Raw genomic sequence first — 16,563 nt, forward strand, 5'->3', positions numbered from 1 at the left:
GAAATGCACACATACTTGTTGAAGCTAAACACATAGATGAGGCAATGTGTGATGATATCCTCAGAGAGTTTAGGGAGTTTTGTGGTTCGGCTGCTCTTCAGGAGAAATTCAGGGAATTTGACCGAGTCGACACCCAGCTGTATGAAACAATGGGGACAAAACCATTGTTTTCTCGAGTGTGGGATGTGGTGAACATTCTGCTCGTCTTATCTCGTGCACAAGCCAGCATGGAGAGGATTTTCCATAAACAAAGTTGACTGTGGAGAATCAGACGGAGAGGTCTCTGGTGGCTCAGAGACTCATTGTTGACCATGTCAGGTCTGATGGGCTCATAATCAAGGTACAGATCTTTAAAGAGCTGCTCCTTTCAGCTGCAGGAGCCAGGCAGAAGTACCGTGGCTACCTGGATGAAGAGAAGAGAAAGAAAGAACGGCGAGCTGCCGGCTTAAAAGAGGAAGGCCCTCACAAATGAGCTAGAGGACTAGGATGGAGGCTGATATATGTGCCCTTGAGAAATCGGCAGACGCTGAGAAAGCAGAAGCTACAAGCAAACTGACCTTTATCACCAAATCCAACAGTTTCCGCTGCAAAAGAAAAGCATCAGCATCTCTGCTTGTGACTGAAAAGCATATTGATGAGATATTTGACAAATGACAAAATAAACTGTGTGGATTGTTTAGATTAATGGTAAATAGGAGCAATAGTTGGTTAAACCATTAAATCGTTACAAAATCTACACATTGGAGTTCTCAGGGTTGGACACATTTTATTCTGTTTCCCCTCTGATAGTGCTGCCTTGTAAAGTAAATGCCAGTTTTACTGGACATTTATTTACTTATTTGTTTTTCATGTCAGTATTTATTTTTATTTAGTCGTTTATATTAATTAGGGCTACACATTGGAGTTCTCAGGGTTGGACACATTTTATTTTGTAAACATCTTAATGGTGTGTCAGCTTTACTTGAATAGATGTTTAAATTGGATCAAACCACATAGCTTGTCAATAATTTTAGCATATACTGTGGTAAATTTTGACATGGATTTTACACTTATTTTTCATGTATACATAGACTTTTCAGAGAATGCATGGTCATGAAAATTTACCTCAAAGTCATGGAAATGTACTGGTTAAAATGTTTATGAACCCTGTATTAAGGGGCCTAATTTGTGCCAAGAAAATATTCCCCACACCGTTACAACATTACACCTCCACCAGCTGCCTGAACCGTTGGCGCAAGGCAGAACGGATCCATGGATTAATAATGTTTATGCCAAACTCTGACCCTACCATCTGCATGTGGCAGAAGGAATCGAGATTCATCAGACCAGCTAATGTTTTTTCATTCTTCTACTGTCCAGCGTTTGCCACTGTATACCCGTTTCCTGTTGTTAGCTGACAAAAAGTGGGACCCGGAGTGGCTGCTGTAGCCAAACCACTTCAAGGTTCGAAATATTCCATAACAGTGCCATAACAGTGAGGGATGCTTCTGCCTTGTCTCTAGCCTTGTTGTAACCGAGGGTTGTTTAAGTTACAGTTGCCTCCATAAACTTGAACCTGTGTGTTTATTTTCCTCTGACCTCCCTTATTTGCATCCTGTCCCACAGAACTGCCGCTCACAAGATGTTTTTGTTTTTCCACATTTCGTTGTAAACTCAAGAGACTGTTGCGCATGAAAATCTCAGGATATCTCCAGTTTCTGAGACACTTAAACCAACCCATCTGGCACCGATAATTCGTCCTAGGTCAAGATTCACTTAGATCATATTATTCCCCATTCTTATGTTTGATTTGAACAACTGAACTTCTTGACCATGTGTGCATGCTTTCATGCATTGAGTTGCTGCCACATAATTGAATGATTTTCCATTAATGAGCAGATACAGGTATTATACAGTGGCCGATGTGTATTATTTTTGTTCCCAGATTACTTATTTTACTTACAGCTTTGCTGTTAGCCCCAAGCTGTTATCCTATCTCAGGTTAGTGAATGAAAAATGTAGCTGTTCAAGGACTTTAGTACCCATTATTTCTGCACAGTAAACTGCATACAGTAGAGTCCAGTCTGGACAAGCTGCTCACTTGTTGTGTTTCTGATTTAATTTCACTCTTTCATGCTTTCCTGTCAGCATCTATACATGATACCAGGATTTAACTAGGCCCCAAATGCAAAACCTTCATTGATGGATTCTCTTCTTCTCTTGAAAGTGCATATGTTGATTTTTGCAGATATAACTGGTGTTTCGTACATAAAGAGATTGACCAGTACATTACAGCTTTAAATCGCGGAAAAGCAACCTCCTCTTATTGCACGACCATTGGAGAATACGAAAAAGCAGCAGCATTGTTTTCTCTCAAATGACTGGAATGTTAACAAAGTAATGTGCATTTTCTGACACATTAAAGAGGTGGTATTATGCTCATTTTCAGGTTCATAATTGTATTTAGGGGTTGTATCAGAACAGGTTTACATGGTTTCATTTTCAAAAAATACCATATTTTTGTCATACTGCACATTGCTGCAGCTCCTCTTTTCACTCTGTGTGTTGAACGCTCTGTTTTAGCTATGGAGTGATACATCTTACCTCTACAAGATCTTTGTTGGGAGTTGCACATGCACAGTACCTAGTTAAGGACTACTAGCCATTCAGAAGCAAAGAAGGGAAGGCCCTGAAAAGCCGGTAAACATGACTTTGGTTCGGTTCAGTTCAGCTGTACATGTTCCCCTTACCAGCTTAGCAACAGTGTTGATGCGTTACTGTAATCAGATTACTTTTGTCTGTAATGCAGTAATGTAACGCATTACTGTTGATAACTTCAGTAATCACATTACAGTTACTAATAACAAAATCATTGCGTTACTTGCGTACTTGTTCTTGAACTATCCGCATAACAGGAGAAGAAAAATAAATCAAACGTCCTGAGTGTTTGCGTGACTTCAGCGCCAGTTCATGAGGACGCAGAAATTGCAGAGCTGACAAAGAAGTCTTTCAAGGGATGGACTTCACATTGTTTCGCGAAAGGACAGCGATACCCTCTAATGTGCCTGTGGCGAGGCTCTTGGGCAGCCTTGTGCTGACTCCGAGGAGGAACAGGATGTCTGACAAGCGATTTGAGAGAGCCAGGTGGAGCTTAGCTCCCCTTAATAAGATATCAGATCCCCTAAAAGCATGATTTGTGATGTTTTGGGTTGACAGCATGCTTTATTGACAATCTCTGTATATCATCATGGATCATGCTGAGCGTCAGACTTCATCCAGCCAGAGGGAACAATGACCGACCGTCCGCAGCGGGCCGGTCGCTCCTCGATATCCTGCCCTCTCCCTCCGCCTCTCCGGTATGGGTTGTGTTGCTAAGCGCTATGAACGGTTCTTGATCGTTCCCGCTGGCTGGATGAACTTTACGCATGATCCATGCACTGCTGCAGCTGGTGGCTCTCTGCAGCGTCACGCAACTTTCTAAATTCTTCCCTCTCGCGGAGAAAAGAAAGGTCAGGTCGCAAACACAGCAGCGGCTGTTGTGTCAAGCGTAATTGTAGCAAAATGGCCACATATGATGATAATAATAATAATAATTATTATAGCCTAATTATTCACAGTTAATCACAGTCTGTGGTACTGTACTGTAGCCTTGTTCTTCTCTTGACAAATGTTGGGCTGATGTTCACAACTCTGTTGTCAGCTCTGTAGTATTAAAGAGCATAAAAGAGAGATCCTGTGTATGTCCTCATTGTAATAAGGATTTGTGTTGATCTGTGCATATATGAGGTGTCACTATATATTATTATTGTGCATGACAGGTGATGTTACGCAGTAGTATGTAAGTAATGTAACTAGTAGTGTAACTAGTTACTTTCAGCAGTGAGTAATCTAGTAAAGTAAGGCATTACTTAAAAAAAAGTAACTAGTAATGTGTAATATATTACCTTTTTTGAGTAACTACCCCAACACTGCTTAACAGTGAGTGTTTTTCCACCTGTGTTTTGGAGGGCGTGTCTGACTAGCCGCTTTGCAAGCATTATGACGTGTGTTTCGCTGTGACGTCACAGCAAAGCGGAACAAAAGGCTGGACTACAGATGAGCTGTTTTCAGGCAGTTCAGAGCAGAGTTTTCTGTGGGAGAAGGGAACTGTCTTTGGGGTGGACTTTGGGCTTTTTCACTTTGCAAACCTAACCTACAAAAAAGGTATATAACTCAATGAAGGAGAGGGAAAAAGCCAAAAAGCATAAAATGACCTCTTTGAAGGAAAGAGTCTAGTCTGTCCTTTTAAGATCCCTGTGCTTGACTTGTCCTACTGGCACTTAAAGCTGTCCTCCTTCATGTCAGAACAAGGGAGATTTGGAGTCGGAGATGGAGATGGAGAGAATGTTAAAGAGTAGGAGAGAAATAATCAGCTGATGCAGCCTTTCTCATGTGAATACAGATTTGACTACAACCTACCCCTGGGATGCATGCAGAAAGACAATTACCAAACCTCAGTCACAGAGAAAGAAAGACAGAAACACAGACTGACTGAAGCAGTCAATCTGCATGTTTCAGTTCCAGTTCTAGCTTCTGCCCCAATTCCACCCTGCTATTCATTTGCCACAAAATTTAACATCACCTGACCCTCTCCTCTTTAGTATTTCTCACTTCCCTGCCTTACTCCACACACTTTCATTCCACAAAAGACTACAGGCTATGAGTGCCGCACCAGAAAGGGGGGTAAGAAAAGGGATAAAAGCGGTTGCTAAATAATCCCATTTAAATGTGCACTGCTGCTTTTATTCTTGACACACAGCAAGCAGGCCTGGTTCAAGCCGAGTGTGGGTTGAATTGGCAAATAGAGTAAGCAGAGAGGGAGAGAGACGTGTTTTGAAATGAGGCTTGAAAGGCAGCCCAGTTTGCAGCTTAGGGTATCACTAAATGTCTGCTGGGAAGGAGGGGGGGGGGGGCTGAAAGAGTGGAAAGAAGTCAAGCAGAGGGAGAGACCAGGAGCTGGTGATGTTATAAAGGTACAGTTAAAGAACTGGAGAAAAACAAATAAAGGAAGGTGGGTCAGTGTATGTAAAACTGTAGGAAGTGGAAATAAAAGATAGAGGAATAGGGAGTAGCCCTGTTCACTATTGAAGGGGGAAGAGTGGATGTATGAAATCCAGAGATGAAATTTTCCTTCAGCCATCTCAGCAGTTTCTCTCAGCTCATTAGGAGTTGGAAAAGGTAAAGTCAAGACATGATCTATTTTTTTTCTTTCTTTCATCCTCTTCTTCTTTTATCCCTCTTCCTCCTCCCTTTCCAGTCTGCCATTATGTAATGTACAATGGATTATTTTCCTTTATGTTATAATTGGGCTCTAAAAAACAATACAGAGAATGAAATGGACAGAGGTCTTGAATGTGTGTTTGTTTTTTTCAGGTGAGGCAGACCTGGATACTGTCTGTGAGGCCTCCCTTCCCTACCTAAGCTGTAGACAACCCATCAGACTGCAAGAGGCCAGCCTAAGGTGAGCCTGTATCCAGTGATGTAAAGTAACTTGTGCTTGAGAACAACTATTACATATAAAACAATGACATTCTGTGACACATTTATATAGGAGAGCTGGAACGATTGAAACACTTCAGATAATCCTCATTTTAAAACATAATGCTACAAACAGATATAATGTGTTGTTGTCATGTGTGTTCTATCAATACCAGGTGCTATCTTGTAAAAACGTGAAATGACTTCAGTTTAATTTAATTTTGAACGAAAGGTGCGCATTGTTTCATTCGTCCCACGCGTGACAGATGAAGCACAGGGGTGGGACGGAACAAACACATCGATATACATCAAAATAGTTTTTATTATTCTTGTTTTTATTTTAAATGCTTGAAACTGTCCTTCTTAATACGTGATTGCAAACATATCATGTCCTTTTTCTTATCATTTTTAGAACATCAAACAGGTAATGTGCATTTGGATTAGATTTGTCCTTTTTATGTACATCTGCAGCCTGTTTTCCTGGTCCACTGTGAAGACCCTATTATTTGGCTGAGAATAATCTGGTGGTCAGGCCTGCAGCCTAGTGGATGCTGCCCCCCACCTGCAGTATCTAAATAGGGTAGAATGGCTATGTGTTGGGATGATTGAAACAAGTGTTTCAGTCATCCCGACAGTGACTCCTGACTTTTAAACTTCACTAGCTTTTAAACTGTAAAACTTTGACATTTAAAACTTCAGAATGTGTTAAAGTACTAACTAATCTGTCATATGATCATGACAATGACACATGACAGAATTAATCCGCTCGACTTCAAATTTTCGCTGTGCAGTCTAAACCCATTGCCGATTAAAAGTTAGCGGTTCCACCAGGCTGCATGTCGAAGTGTCCTTGGGCCTGATACTGAACCCCGAATTGCCCCCGGTGGCTGTTCCACCAGTGTATGAATGTCTGTGAATGTGATGTAGTGTAAAAGCGCTTTGAGTGGTCGAAAAGACTAGAAAATTGATCTCATCAGTCCATCAGATTGTGTTCCAGAACTTTTGCGGCTCATCTCTGTACTCTGTGCTAATTTCAATCTGGCCTTCCGATTCTTCCTGCTGATGAGTGGTTTGCATCTTGTGGTGTGGCCTCTATATTTCTGCTCTCTGAGTCTTCTTCCAATAGTGGATTGTGATACCTTCACCCCTGCACTGTGGAGGTCGTTGCTGATGTCACTTCTGATGTTTTGGGGGTTTTCTTCACAGCTCTCACCATATTTCTGTCATCAGCTACTGTTGTTTTCCTCAGTCGACCTGTTGGACGTCTGTTGCTCAGTACACCAGTAGTTTCTTTCTTTTTCAGGACATTCCAAATTGTTGTGCTTGCTATGCCCAATGTTTGTCTAATGGCTCTAGTCGATTTTCCTTCTTTTCTCAGCTTGACAGTGGCTTGATTTTCTCCCATAGACAGTTCTCTGGTCTTCATGTTGGTTTATCCTCTTTAACAGGAAATGCAGTCTTTATAGGTTTGAACCAAGGATGAAAAGACTAGTCATGCAGAGCTATTTAATGTTTGGACAATCAACCTAAAAGGCAACACCTGGGTCAGTCACATATTTTGCTCACTTGAAAATGGGTGGGTTCAAACAAAGGGTGATGTGTCCTGAGTTGTTTAACACATCTAGATGTGAATACCAGGAAATAAAAGCTGAAATTCTGAACTCTCGTCTCATACTCATCTTTTGATCTTAAACCCAAATGTCTTCAGTGAACAACAGAAACAAAGCGGTAAGGCAGAAGAAAACTAGAACAAGATAGGGAAGGTTTGTGTTTGTCTAGCTGGTCATAACATTTGCTGTATTGGTGCCTTTTGTGGTTTAACATAACTTTTCATGAAGCCAATGTGCTTGTCAGGCTGTGATTGGTAAACCGAACAATCACAGCCTGGATGGGGTGGGACATTAAAAACAGTTTGACGTGCTCCAGCAAACATTTCAAATGTTGAACAAAATGATTATTATAAGTTAGTACGTAGTATTAACTAATTAGAGACCAATGTAGAACATTTTGCTTTCAATAAAAACAACCCATAGAAATGAAACACTGTACCGATTGAACTAGTGGTAAAATAGTATACTATTATACGAAACTATAATGATTGCAGTAATTAATATATTAAGACTAACAGTATACTATTTAGTGAACATTATACTATTTGTTGCATATTATCATATTATACTACTACCATGGGCAGTGGTAGCACTGTCGCATCACAGCAAGAAGTTTGCGGGTTCAAACCCAGGTTGCTCCGGCCTCTCTGTGTGGAGACCCTAAATTGTCCTTAGGTGTGAGCGTGAGTGGTTGTTTGTCTAAGTGTGGCCCTGCGATGGACTGGCGACTTTCGCCCGATGTTGGCTGGGATTGGCTCCAGCCCACCCCCACCCCCCACCCCCGCGGCCCTGTATGCAAGATAAGCGGTTGACGATGGACACTACTACTACTTTTTCCTTGAGTAGATTCCATTTGCTCTATTATATTGAATCACAAATCGCATTTGTCCACAATAATCACAATATTATTTTTCTTCAAATCGTGCAGCCCTACTTGAGATGCCTTTTCAGAAATGGGGCCCTGGTTTATAAACCATCAGAACTGCTTGTCGGGTGGTCCAAGTTATATTAGGGGGGACTGTGTCCAACCATTTATGCACTCTTCTGAAACTGACGATCAGGCATTCACACCCACTTCATGCTGTGATTGGCAGTGCACCATTATCCCCATATTTAAATTAGATCATGTTTCCCTCCTCTGTATGACAGTCGGCTTTTCACTCCACCGTTGAGTGTAGCTGTTTGGAACAACTAAATTAACTTTGGATTTCCGACATGGTCAGATAGCATGTAGTAAGAATTTGTTCCATCAATCAATTATACCCCGGCCCTTAAGTACTTCTGTTGGTAGAGTGAATAAAAACAACCTGAAGGAAAAAGGCGGTGTTGAGTGAAATGGGCTTATAGTCAACTGTAGGATTGCTAATGCAAGTGAACCTGCTGTGTTAGGCTTAGTCTGTCACTTTGGATTACAGGAAGGTTTTCCACAACATACTGTATATATTAAGCACCCTAGCAAAATACATCCCCAAGCTAATGCTCTTCCCATGTATCTTTCACTTTTTTTCAGTGTTTTCCGACACTTAATCCAGGTGGATCCGGATGCCTTTTGGTTTACTCTGAATGAGCTGCATTGCCCATTTTCCTACATCCCACCCGACTCTGACCTCCAGCCTGTACAGATGAATGGAATGGGTCGACCAAGGGACGAGTACTCGGACAACGTGCTGAAACTGCTGAGGGAGGAGTTCGGGTTGAGTTGAGAGCTGTGTTGCTGAGACAGTCAACCAGCCAGTCAGCTAATGAGCTAGTGACTGATGTGATTGACTCATCTCTTGAATGGACAGCTTACTGAAACACTGACTCCAACAAGTCAATTAACTGAAAGAAAATCTGACAATTGTGCCAATAACAGCCATCAGATACAGTTGTGATAACCTTCATGCTGTACACAGCTCTGATAGCAGCAAGGTACAAAGGAAAATGTTAGGGAAGCATCTCTACTGCTGTTCCCTCTCCTGCTGCATGCTTAGAAACCAGGAATGCTTCTGTTTTTTTCTAGATTAGGAGACATGCAGTGACAGTGCTGATGTTTTTCATTTTATGTGAAGGCACTGACATATACTGCTATGCTATTCCTTTTTATGTTATTTCTTTATTGTTTAAGAAATACGATATTCCTAACTTCCTTGCTGTTTTGAATTATTCAACCTGTAGTTTCACATGGAACTTTAATACAGATTATTTTGACTATTGGTGACCCAGATAAAGAGATTTTATGTGAACCTAAAACATTCATAATCAAAAGAATCCAACTGTTAAAAAAGCTCACATTCCTGGCCATTGGTAATCTTTTTACTTAGTCTCAAGTACTAAAATATTATAAAACCACCAGTCCCTGCTATGGAACCCCAAAAGCAACAAAAGGCAGTCAAAGATTCAGAGTCAGGATTGAAGGGGAACTCCACCGATTCGACACATTAAAGTCTTGGGGAGAACAATTATATATGTGAAGAAAATGGTATAAATCCTCCAGAAGGAGCTGTGTGAAATCTGATAAGTGTCTTCAAGTGACGTCACTTGAGTCAGTGTCAGTTGGGCCGATGCCCCACCCAATGCCAGCGTCCATCCCGGTATTGTATCGTAGACATCGTCAGATGGCAATTTGTAGACATCGGCCAACCCTAATCTTGAGGCTAAATTAGCTTCTACTAGCATAACACACCCAAATCTCTAACCCAACTGATGGCAGTCGTGTTGCATTGTTGGTAATGCAGACACTTGGCATGGGATGTGCACGGCCCAGGACCAGAGGGGCTCTGCAGCGGGTGATTAAAACTGCTCAGAGGATCATTGGTACCCATCTCCCGAGCATCAGTGATATCAGTGAGGTGAGGTGCCTACGCAGAGCCCAAAGGATACTAAAGGACAGCACCCACCCAGCCACAGCCTGTTCACTCTGCTGCCTTCTGGGAAGAGAGATAGAAGTTTCAGCTGCTGCACCAGACTGCAGAGCATCAGACTCTTAAACTCTTAATTCATCCTCAGCACTGCTCCAGTGATGAGAGTTTATTTCTGTTACTATTTTTCATAATTGATTCTATATTAATGAATATTGTCAGCTATGTAGCAGAAGAGAGTTACAAGTTTACAAGTTTTGACATAGAAGAATAATGTGGATTAAAAAAGACGATAACTCTGGCTCTGCATTGATTTGTCCAACAATGTTTTAGGAATGCAATGCTAAAGCAATGGGGTACTATTTTCAATTCAATTCAATTCAGTTTTATTTATATAGCGCCAAATCACAAGAACAGTTATCTCACAGCGCTTTTCATAAAAGAGCAGGTCTAGATCGTACTCTGTGATGTTATTTACAGAAGCCCAACAATTCCCAATTTAAATCACATACACTAGATTCCATTTTAAACCACAATTTCGAGTATTTGATTTAGGCATATTAATTGTACTGTGTTTAAAAAACAATGAACATTTAAGAAATTTTGTTAAATTTCAAAAAAGGGGTTTGTAAAGAAACATGTTCATATTCCTTAAAGTAAGGTAACACAATCTATATTGTTTTTGCCTCCTTACAGAAACTCAGGTATTGTATTTGTACTAGGGGGGTGACCCTGAATAGTCGAAGATTTGATTATTCAATAGATCACAGTTGAATCTTCGCAGAGCCCTAACGAGGGCCTTATGTCGGCGGGTCAGCAGGCACAACTCTGCACAACACTGGTGAATGGGAGGTGAGCAGAGAGAAAATGGTCAACAATAAGCGTCAGTTTATTTGGAAATGTTCAGTGTAAGTTACAGTGACTAATGACTCCAGCTCTGCAGCTTTTGAAGATTAAAGTGGAGCTACCATGTGTAACCCCCCGACACACACACAGATTCAACTATCAGTCGAATATAGGCAATCCTTGCCAATTCTGATTCAACAATGTAAATCGTAAGTCTTAATGCCGTGCAACACAACATCATTTGGCAACACACTGAGTTGGCCAAGATATGTGTAAGTACACACACTGTATCTGGTATGACTGTTGTCATGCAAGATAAAATACTTTTTGGTGTGACAACCTTCCAGAGTTGTAAAATCCTTCTTCATAGTATTATCAACAGTTATACAGTGTTTTGACATCTAATAAGCCTTAAAACACCTTCCTGTATAATATTTAAAGGTCTAATCAGCACATGAGAACACCAGGTTTTTTGAACGCCGTTTTTGGTCTGAACACAAACTTAAATGAATCTCCAGTAAATCCTTGATGTCTTGCAAATTTTTATCAAGGTCTGTGGAGTAACGTGAATACTAAGGACTTAAAGCCTGACAGCACTAATTAATCTCATAAACCCCTCTGGGGTGAAAAGTATTACTATATTATATTAAATCTAGTATTGTGGCGAGTGATGGCAAATCGTGTGCCATGAAGGGGCTAACAGTCTGGAGGTTTCATTCCACCCACTGATTAGCACTTCTTCAGATAGAGAACTCCTCAGTGATATCCCCTGCTGTTTGTCTTCTGTGGCACATATTTAGATAGCCCTACATTAGTATGGAGTACAGATCCTGACAGATTCACAAATAAATACAGAAATAAATAAATGCTCAATAAATAAACATCCAATTAAATGCACAAGAAATAGAGTGAATAAATAAATAAATGTAGGCAGTAATTAAATTATACAATGAGAAAATTTCTTTTTATTAGCTTCTTTATTTATTCACCTTATTTATTTTTTGTCCATTATAATCTTCAACTTTATTTATTAATCACTTCTTTTTTAAATTATTTATGTGTTTTAATATAATATTTTTAAATTGTTTTATTCTTCCTTTGCATTTCTACCCTTTTTATTTCCCCAATGGTTGCCTATTGGTGGACCAGTCAGACGGCAGAAGTCGACTCTACATGCACACATCAACAAGCCTTGTTCCCCCACAGTCACGAAAGATGGCTTCCTTCAGTGCGCTGAGGTGTTTAGCAACTCTATTTGAGGACAATACTACCAGCCATGTCATCCTTCCTTTTCATGTGGACCCTCTGACCAACAGTGTTGTCAGTTAGCGACATACACGGACAGAGAACTGCGGGAGAGTGAGCCGTTGTTTGTTAGAACCACATGGTCAGCTAGCTGCAGCTAAATCTGGAGTGAATTTGTATTCAACCCTTTATGGTAAATGCAGTTTGAACGGAGCAGAGCAAGCTGACGGGCAGCATTAGAGACATTTGCAGTTTGAGAGCCTTATCTGAAGAGAGACTATCGCAATAGGAGCACCACATAAAACGTAACTGATCAAATTACGTCGGACTTTGTGAAATTAGCACAAAGATACACGGTTTTCAAAATAAGGTGTACATTTAAATATCTTCTGATCGGACGTCTTCTTGAGGTCCTATAAAAACACATTTCTCCTAAATTTCTGATTTGAGTTGTGGACTGCCACATAAATTAAAAAATTTAACATTTCACTGCCCAACTCAGCTATATCACAAGGATTGTTCATTAGGCTACATACTGTATAGTATTTGTGGACAGATACATCCTGAAGTTCATTGACAGTGTCTACAATGAACATTCAATAGTGATCAACTACAGATGGGTTGCCATATTTCAGTTCACCCTAAGACACCTTTGGATGTAAAGTCAACTAATTTGGCATTAGGCCTAATGAAAACTAAATTGACTGACAATCATCTGATTCAGCTGTCACATAATGTTTTTGAGGTAGAGCAAAACCGTGGCACTGGGGCTGAGAATGTGCAATGAATAAAACAATTTACATTTCAACAAATACAACTGTTTAATTATGTTCTGTCTTTTTGGCTTGCAATATGCAAGTATTAAACTTAACTTACAAGTTACAGGGCTGGTAAACAGAGCTGAACAGTTGACAATAATCAATGACATCCTCTGGCAGCTATTTATTCATTATGGTGTTTTTCCCAATTGTGATGTGCTACCAAAATAATATATTAATTTCAAGTTATACAGTAATGTAATGTCACATCTGTATGAAGTTGGATCAAATCTTAAATGTTAAATAGGGTACAGAGAAGCATAGTAAGCGTATTTATTTTCATTCTTTACACACATTACACAAGATGAATAAGCTATGCAGACAGTTGTAAAAAATTTTGAATGTTCTCCACTTGTCATCATGTAGTTTAATATTACAGTAGTGCTGTGGGCTGGATTAAAAGTATCCACTGTAATCCAGCAGCATTCAACACTGTGGAGCACAACATCCTCCTCCACCGTCTAAATTCCACTATCGGTGTTTCTGACTCTGTCCATGAGCGGTTCTCATCCTACCTCACCGGGATAACTGAGCATGTCGCCTTGGGTAAGGCTAAATCCCTGACACACAACGTCACCTGTGGTGTCCCTCAAGGCTCAGTGCTCAGCCCCACCCTGTTTATTCTCTACATGCTCCCCCTTGGCCATGTCATCAGCCGGCATGGAATTTCATTCCACTGCTATGCTGATCACACTCAACTCTACCTCAGTACAAACCAAACCACCTCTGTTGCCCTGCCATCATCCACTCTGACCACCTGTCTGGAGGATGAAGCAAAACTTTCTGCAGCTAAACAGCTCCAAGACTGAAGTCATCTTAGTCGGCACTCCACACCAGGTTCGGTCATCTGACATTACCAGCATCACCTTCTCTGGCCAAAATATTCCACTTTCAACATCAGCCACTAACCTGGTTGTTAAAATGGACTCTCATCTGACCTTTGAGGCTCACATCAAACATCTCTGCAAGACCTCCTTCTTCCACCTCAGGAACATCGGCAAACTCCGTCCCACACTCACTCCCGCACATGCGGAAAAGCTTGTCCACGCTTTTGTCTCCTCCAGGCTGGACTACTGCAATACGCTCCTCACCGGGATCCCTGAGAAAAGCCTTCAGAAGTTGCAGTACATCCAGAACAGCGCTGCTAGGATCCTGTTGAGGGTGCGCAAACACGATTTAGTACAAGGTCTCCCTCCTTACCCACCAGTGCATCCATGGTGAAGCCCCCCCCCCTACCTCAAGGAACTTCTCACCCCACAGACCTCAACACGTACCCTCCGATCTGCCTCAGCATATCTCCTGAAACCTCCCAGAACCAAGCTCCATACAATGGGAGATCAGGCTTTCTGCCCAGCTGCTCCCCGTCGGTGGAATGCTCTCCCTGACCATCTGAGGACACCACAGACTGTGGATGCTTTTAAACGTGGCCTTAAAACCCAACTTTTAAGGAGAGCTTTTGATTGAACTCTTGCCCTTTTCCTTATTGTTTTTGTTTATTTTATTTTTTTTATTTTCATGCTCTCCATGTGATTTTATTTTTAGCACTTAATTGTTTTATCATGTAGCACTTTGGGATTTGCGTAAATATAAAGTGCATTACAAATTAAATGTATTATTATTAATATTATTATTATTAATCCCATGCTCTATAGTCACACAGTAACAATGCTGTTCTCCCATTCTTCCTCTGTACACATAAACAACATAATTTTAGCTGGTTAAGTGCAGTAAAGTTAACTTTAAAAGACTCCACTACCACACATAAAACATGGCTAATAACACATCACATTAAAGAAAAGCATAGCTTAACAAATGACGTGATGTATTATTCATAGCATTTCTTACTCGCCGCTGGTTAAGTCGGTGCATTTCTCAACACAACGCCCCCGTTGATGTTTCACCCGGAATGTATGTTTTGTTGCTCCATGTCGGGGAATTTACCGTAACGGCTCAAATAGGAGTGCACTCCAGATTTAGCTACAGCTAGCTGACCATGTGGTTCTCACAAACAACGCCTCACTTTCCACTTTCTGTCCGTGTATGTCGCTAACTGACAACACTGTAGTTCAGAGGGACCACACGAAAAAGAAGGAAGACAAGGCTGGTAGTATTGTCCACAAATAGAGTAGCTAAACACCTCAGTTCACTGAAGGAAGCCATCTATTGTGACTGTGTGGGGAGAAAGGCTTGTTGATGTGTGCATGTAGTGCCAACCTTTGTCATCTGACTGGTCCACCAATAGGTGAGAAGTTGACCCCTTGAGACAAAGCCCCTCCTCATTTGCATAATGAGTCAGAAATGCATAGAGAAATATAAAAAGAGCCGACAGAAATATACAACATTGGGGAAATAAATAGGGTAAAAATGCAAAGGAAGAATAAAACAGACAAAAATATTAAAATACACACATAAATAAATACATTAAAAAAATAATTAATTAATAAATAAAGTTGAAGATTATAACGGACAATAAATAAATAAGGTGAAGAAATAAAGAAGCTAATTAAAAGAGATATATACATTTATGTCTCAATTTAATTACTGCCTACATTTATTTATTTACTGTATTTGTTTGTGCCTTTAATCAGATGTTTATTTATTTATTGAGCATTTATTCAATTCTGTATTTATTTCTCTTTTTCTCAGGATTCGTCCTTGAAACACATTAGTGGTGTAACAGTACGCAAAAATCACAGTTCGGAATATACCTCGCTTTTGATTTCCTCGTTATCATCGTTTGTTTTCAGTACAGTAAGGGGGAAAATTAAATTGCTGGTTGTTAATTGTGAACTTAAAAAAAAAAATTACACATAATAATTAAACTATATAACATAAAAAAGAATAAGAAATAAAATTCTCCTGCAAACTACTACCATGTTCTCCACTAAATAAAATATTCTCAAAACAATCCCACATATAATAAAATATAATAAAACATATACAATGGCGCCACCGGGGGGGGCCAGGGGGGGCCACGGCCACCCTAAGAAAATGGATGGACACCATTGGCCCCCCCCTGGCAAGGAGCATATGCAAAAAATGCTATCTACTGTTTATATTATCTAACCCTTTTGTTTGAGTTAAAAGGTGAATAGAAGCATTCATGTGTTCTCATATTAGGCTCTGTCACTTTAAGAGGGTAACCTCTGACCCTGAGGTGTGGCAGACTGTGTTTGTTTTAGGAGAGGCCTCCGATTTGTCCATGTATCTGATTCAACAATGTAATGAAACAATCACGTTTCTAAAATTGTGACTGCTTAAGGGGCGGGACTAACAGGCAGAGCAGAGCGGAGTAGACCGGTGTTGTGCCGGTTCTGTGGAGGCAGCAACAAGCTGCAGAAGAAAGAAAAGTCTAATTTATTTAATGTTTGGAGACAGTTAGTAGCCTGGCTAGTTTATAAAAAGTTTGTCACACTGCTACACAGTTTCTTGTGTTGCACTGTGTGTGAGAGCTAATAGTCTGCAGATAGCAACAGGTTAGCACCATCGCTAACAGCAAGCTAACGTGGTACAAACACTGGAGCCCTGACAGTGCCGTGTGGCTGTTAACGTTATGCTTCGAGGGAGACCGTCCTGTGCCTGTTTTCACCTTCACCTTTCTGAGGCTACGGATTACGGTTGTTGTCATAATGCTGTTGTCATATAGCCATTTTCATACTGCCTTATTATTCGGGATTATTAGGCCAGTTTGCCGGATCGCTGCACTGT

General features: G+C 40.6%; 1 protein-coding gene across 2 annotated transcripts in view; it reads left to right on the top strand.

Annotated features, from left to right (window-relative positions):
• The window catches only part of tti1 (TELO2 interacting protein 1), a 33,174-nt gene extending 23,797 nt beyond the window's left edge, over positions 1-9,377 (top strand). For both annotated transcript variants that reach the window (XM_038723375.1, XM_038723376.1), the window contains exons 13-14: positions 5,392-5,479; positions 8,617-9,377. In XM_038723375.1, coding sequence (XP_038579303.1) covers positions 5,392-5,479; positions 8,617-8,809 — 281 coding nt within the window. In that variant the 3' untranslated portion in view covers positions 8,810-9,377. The remainder of the gene's footprint in view (positions 1-5,391; positions 5,480-8,616) is intronic.
• The last annotated feature ends 7,186 nt before the right edge of the window (positions 9,378-16,563 follow it).

The sequence above is a fragment of the Micropterus salmoides genome, unplaced genomic scaffold (genome assembly GCF_014851395.1).
Source record: "Micropterus salmoides isolate LMB-PRFRI ecotype aquatic unplaced genomic scaffold, ASM1485139v1 Ms_hic_scaffold_16, whole genome shotgun sequence".
Lineage (NCBI taxonomy): Eukaryota > Metazoa > Chordata > Actinopteri > Centrarchiformes > Centrarchidae > Micropterus > Micropterus salmoides.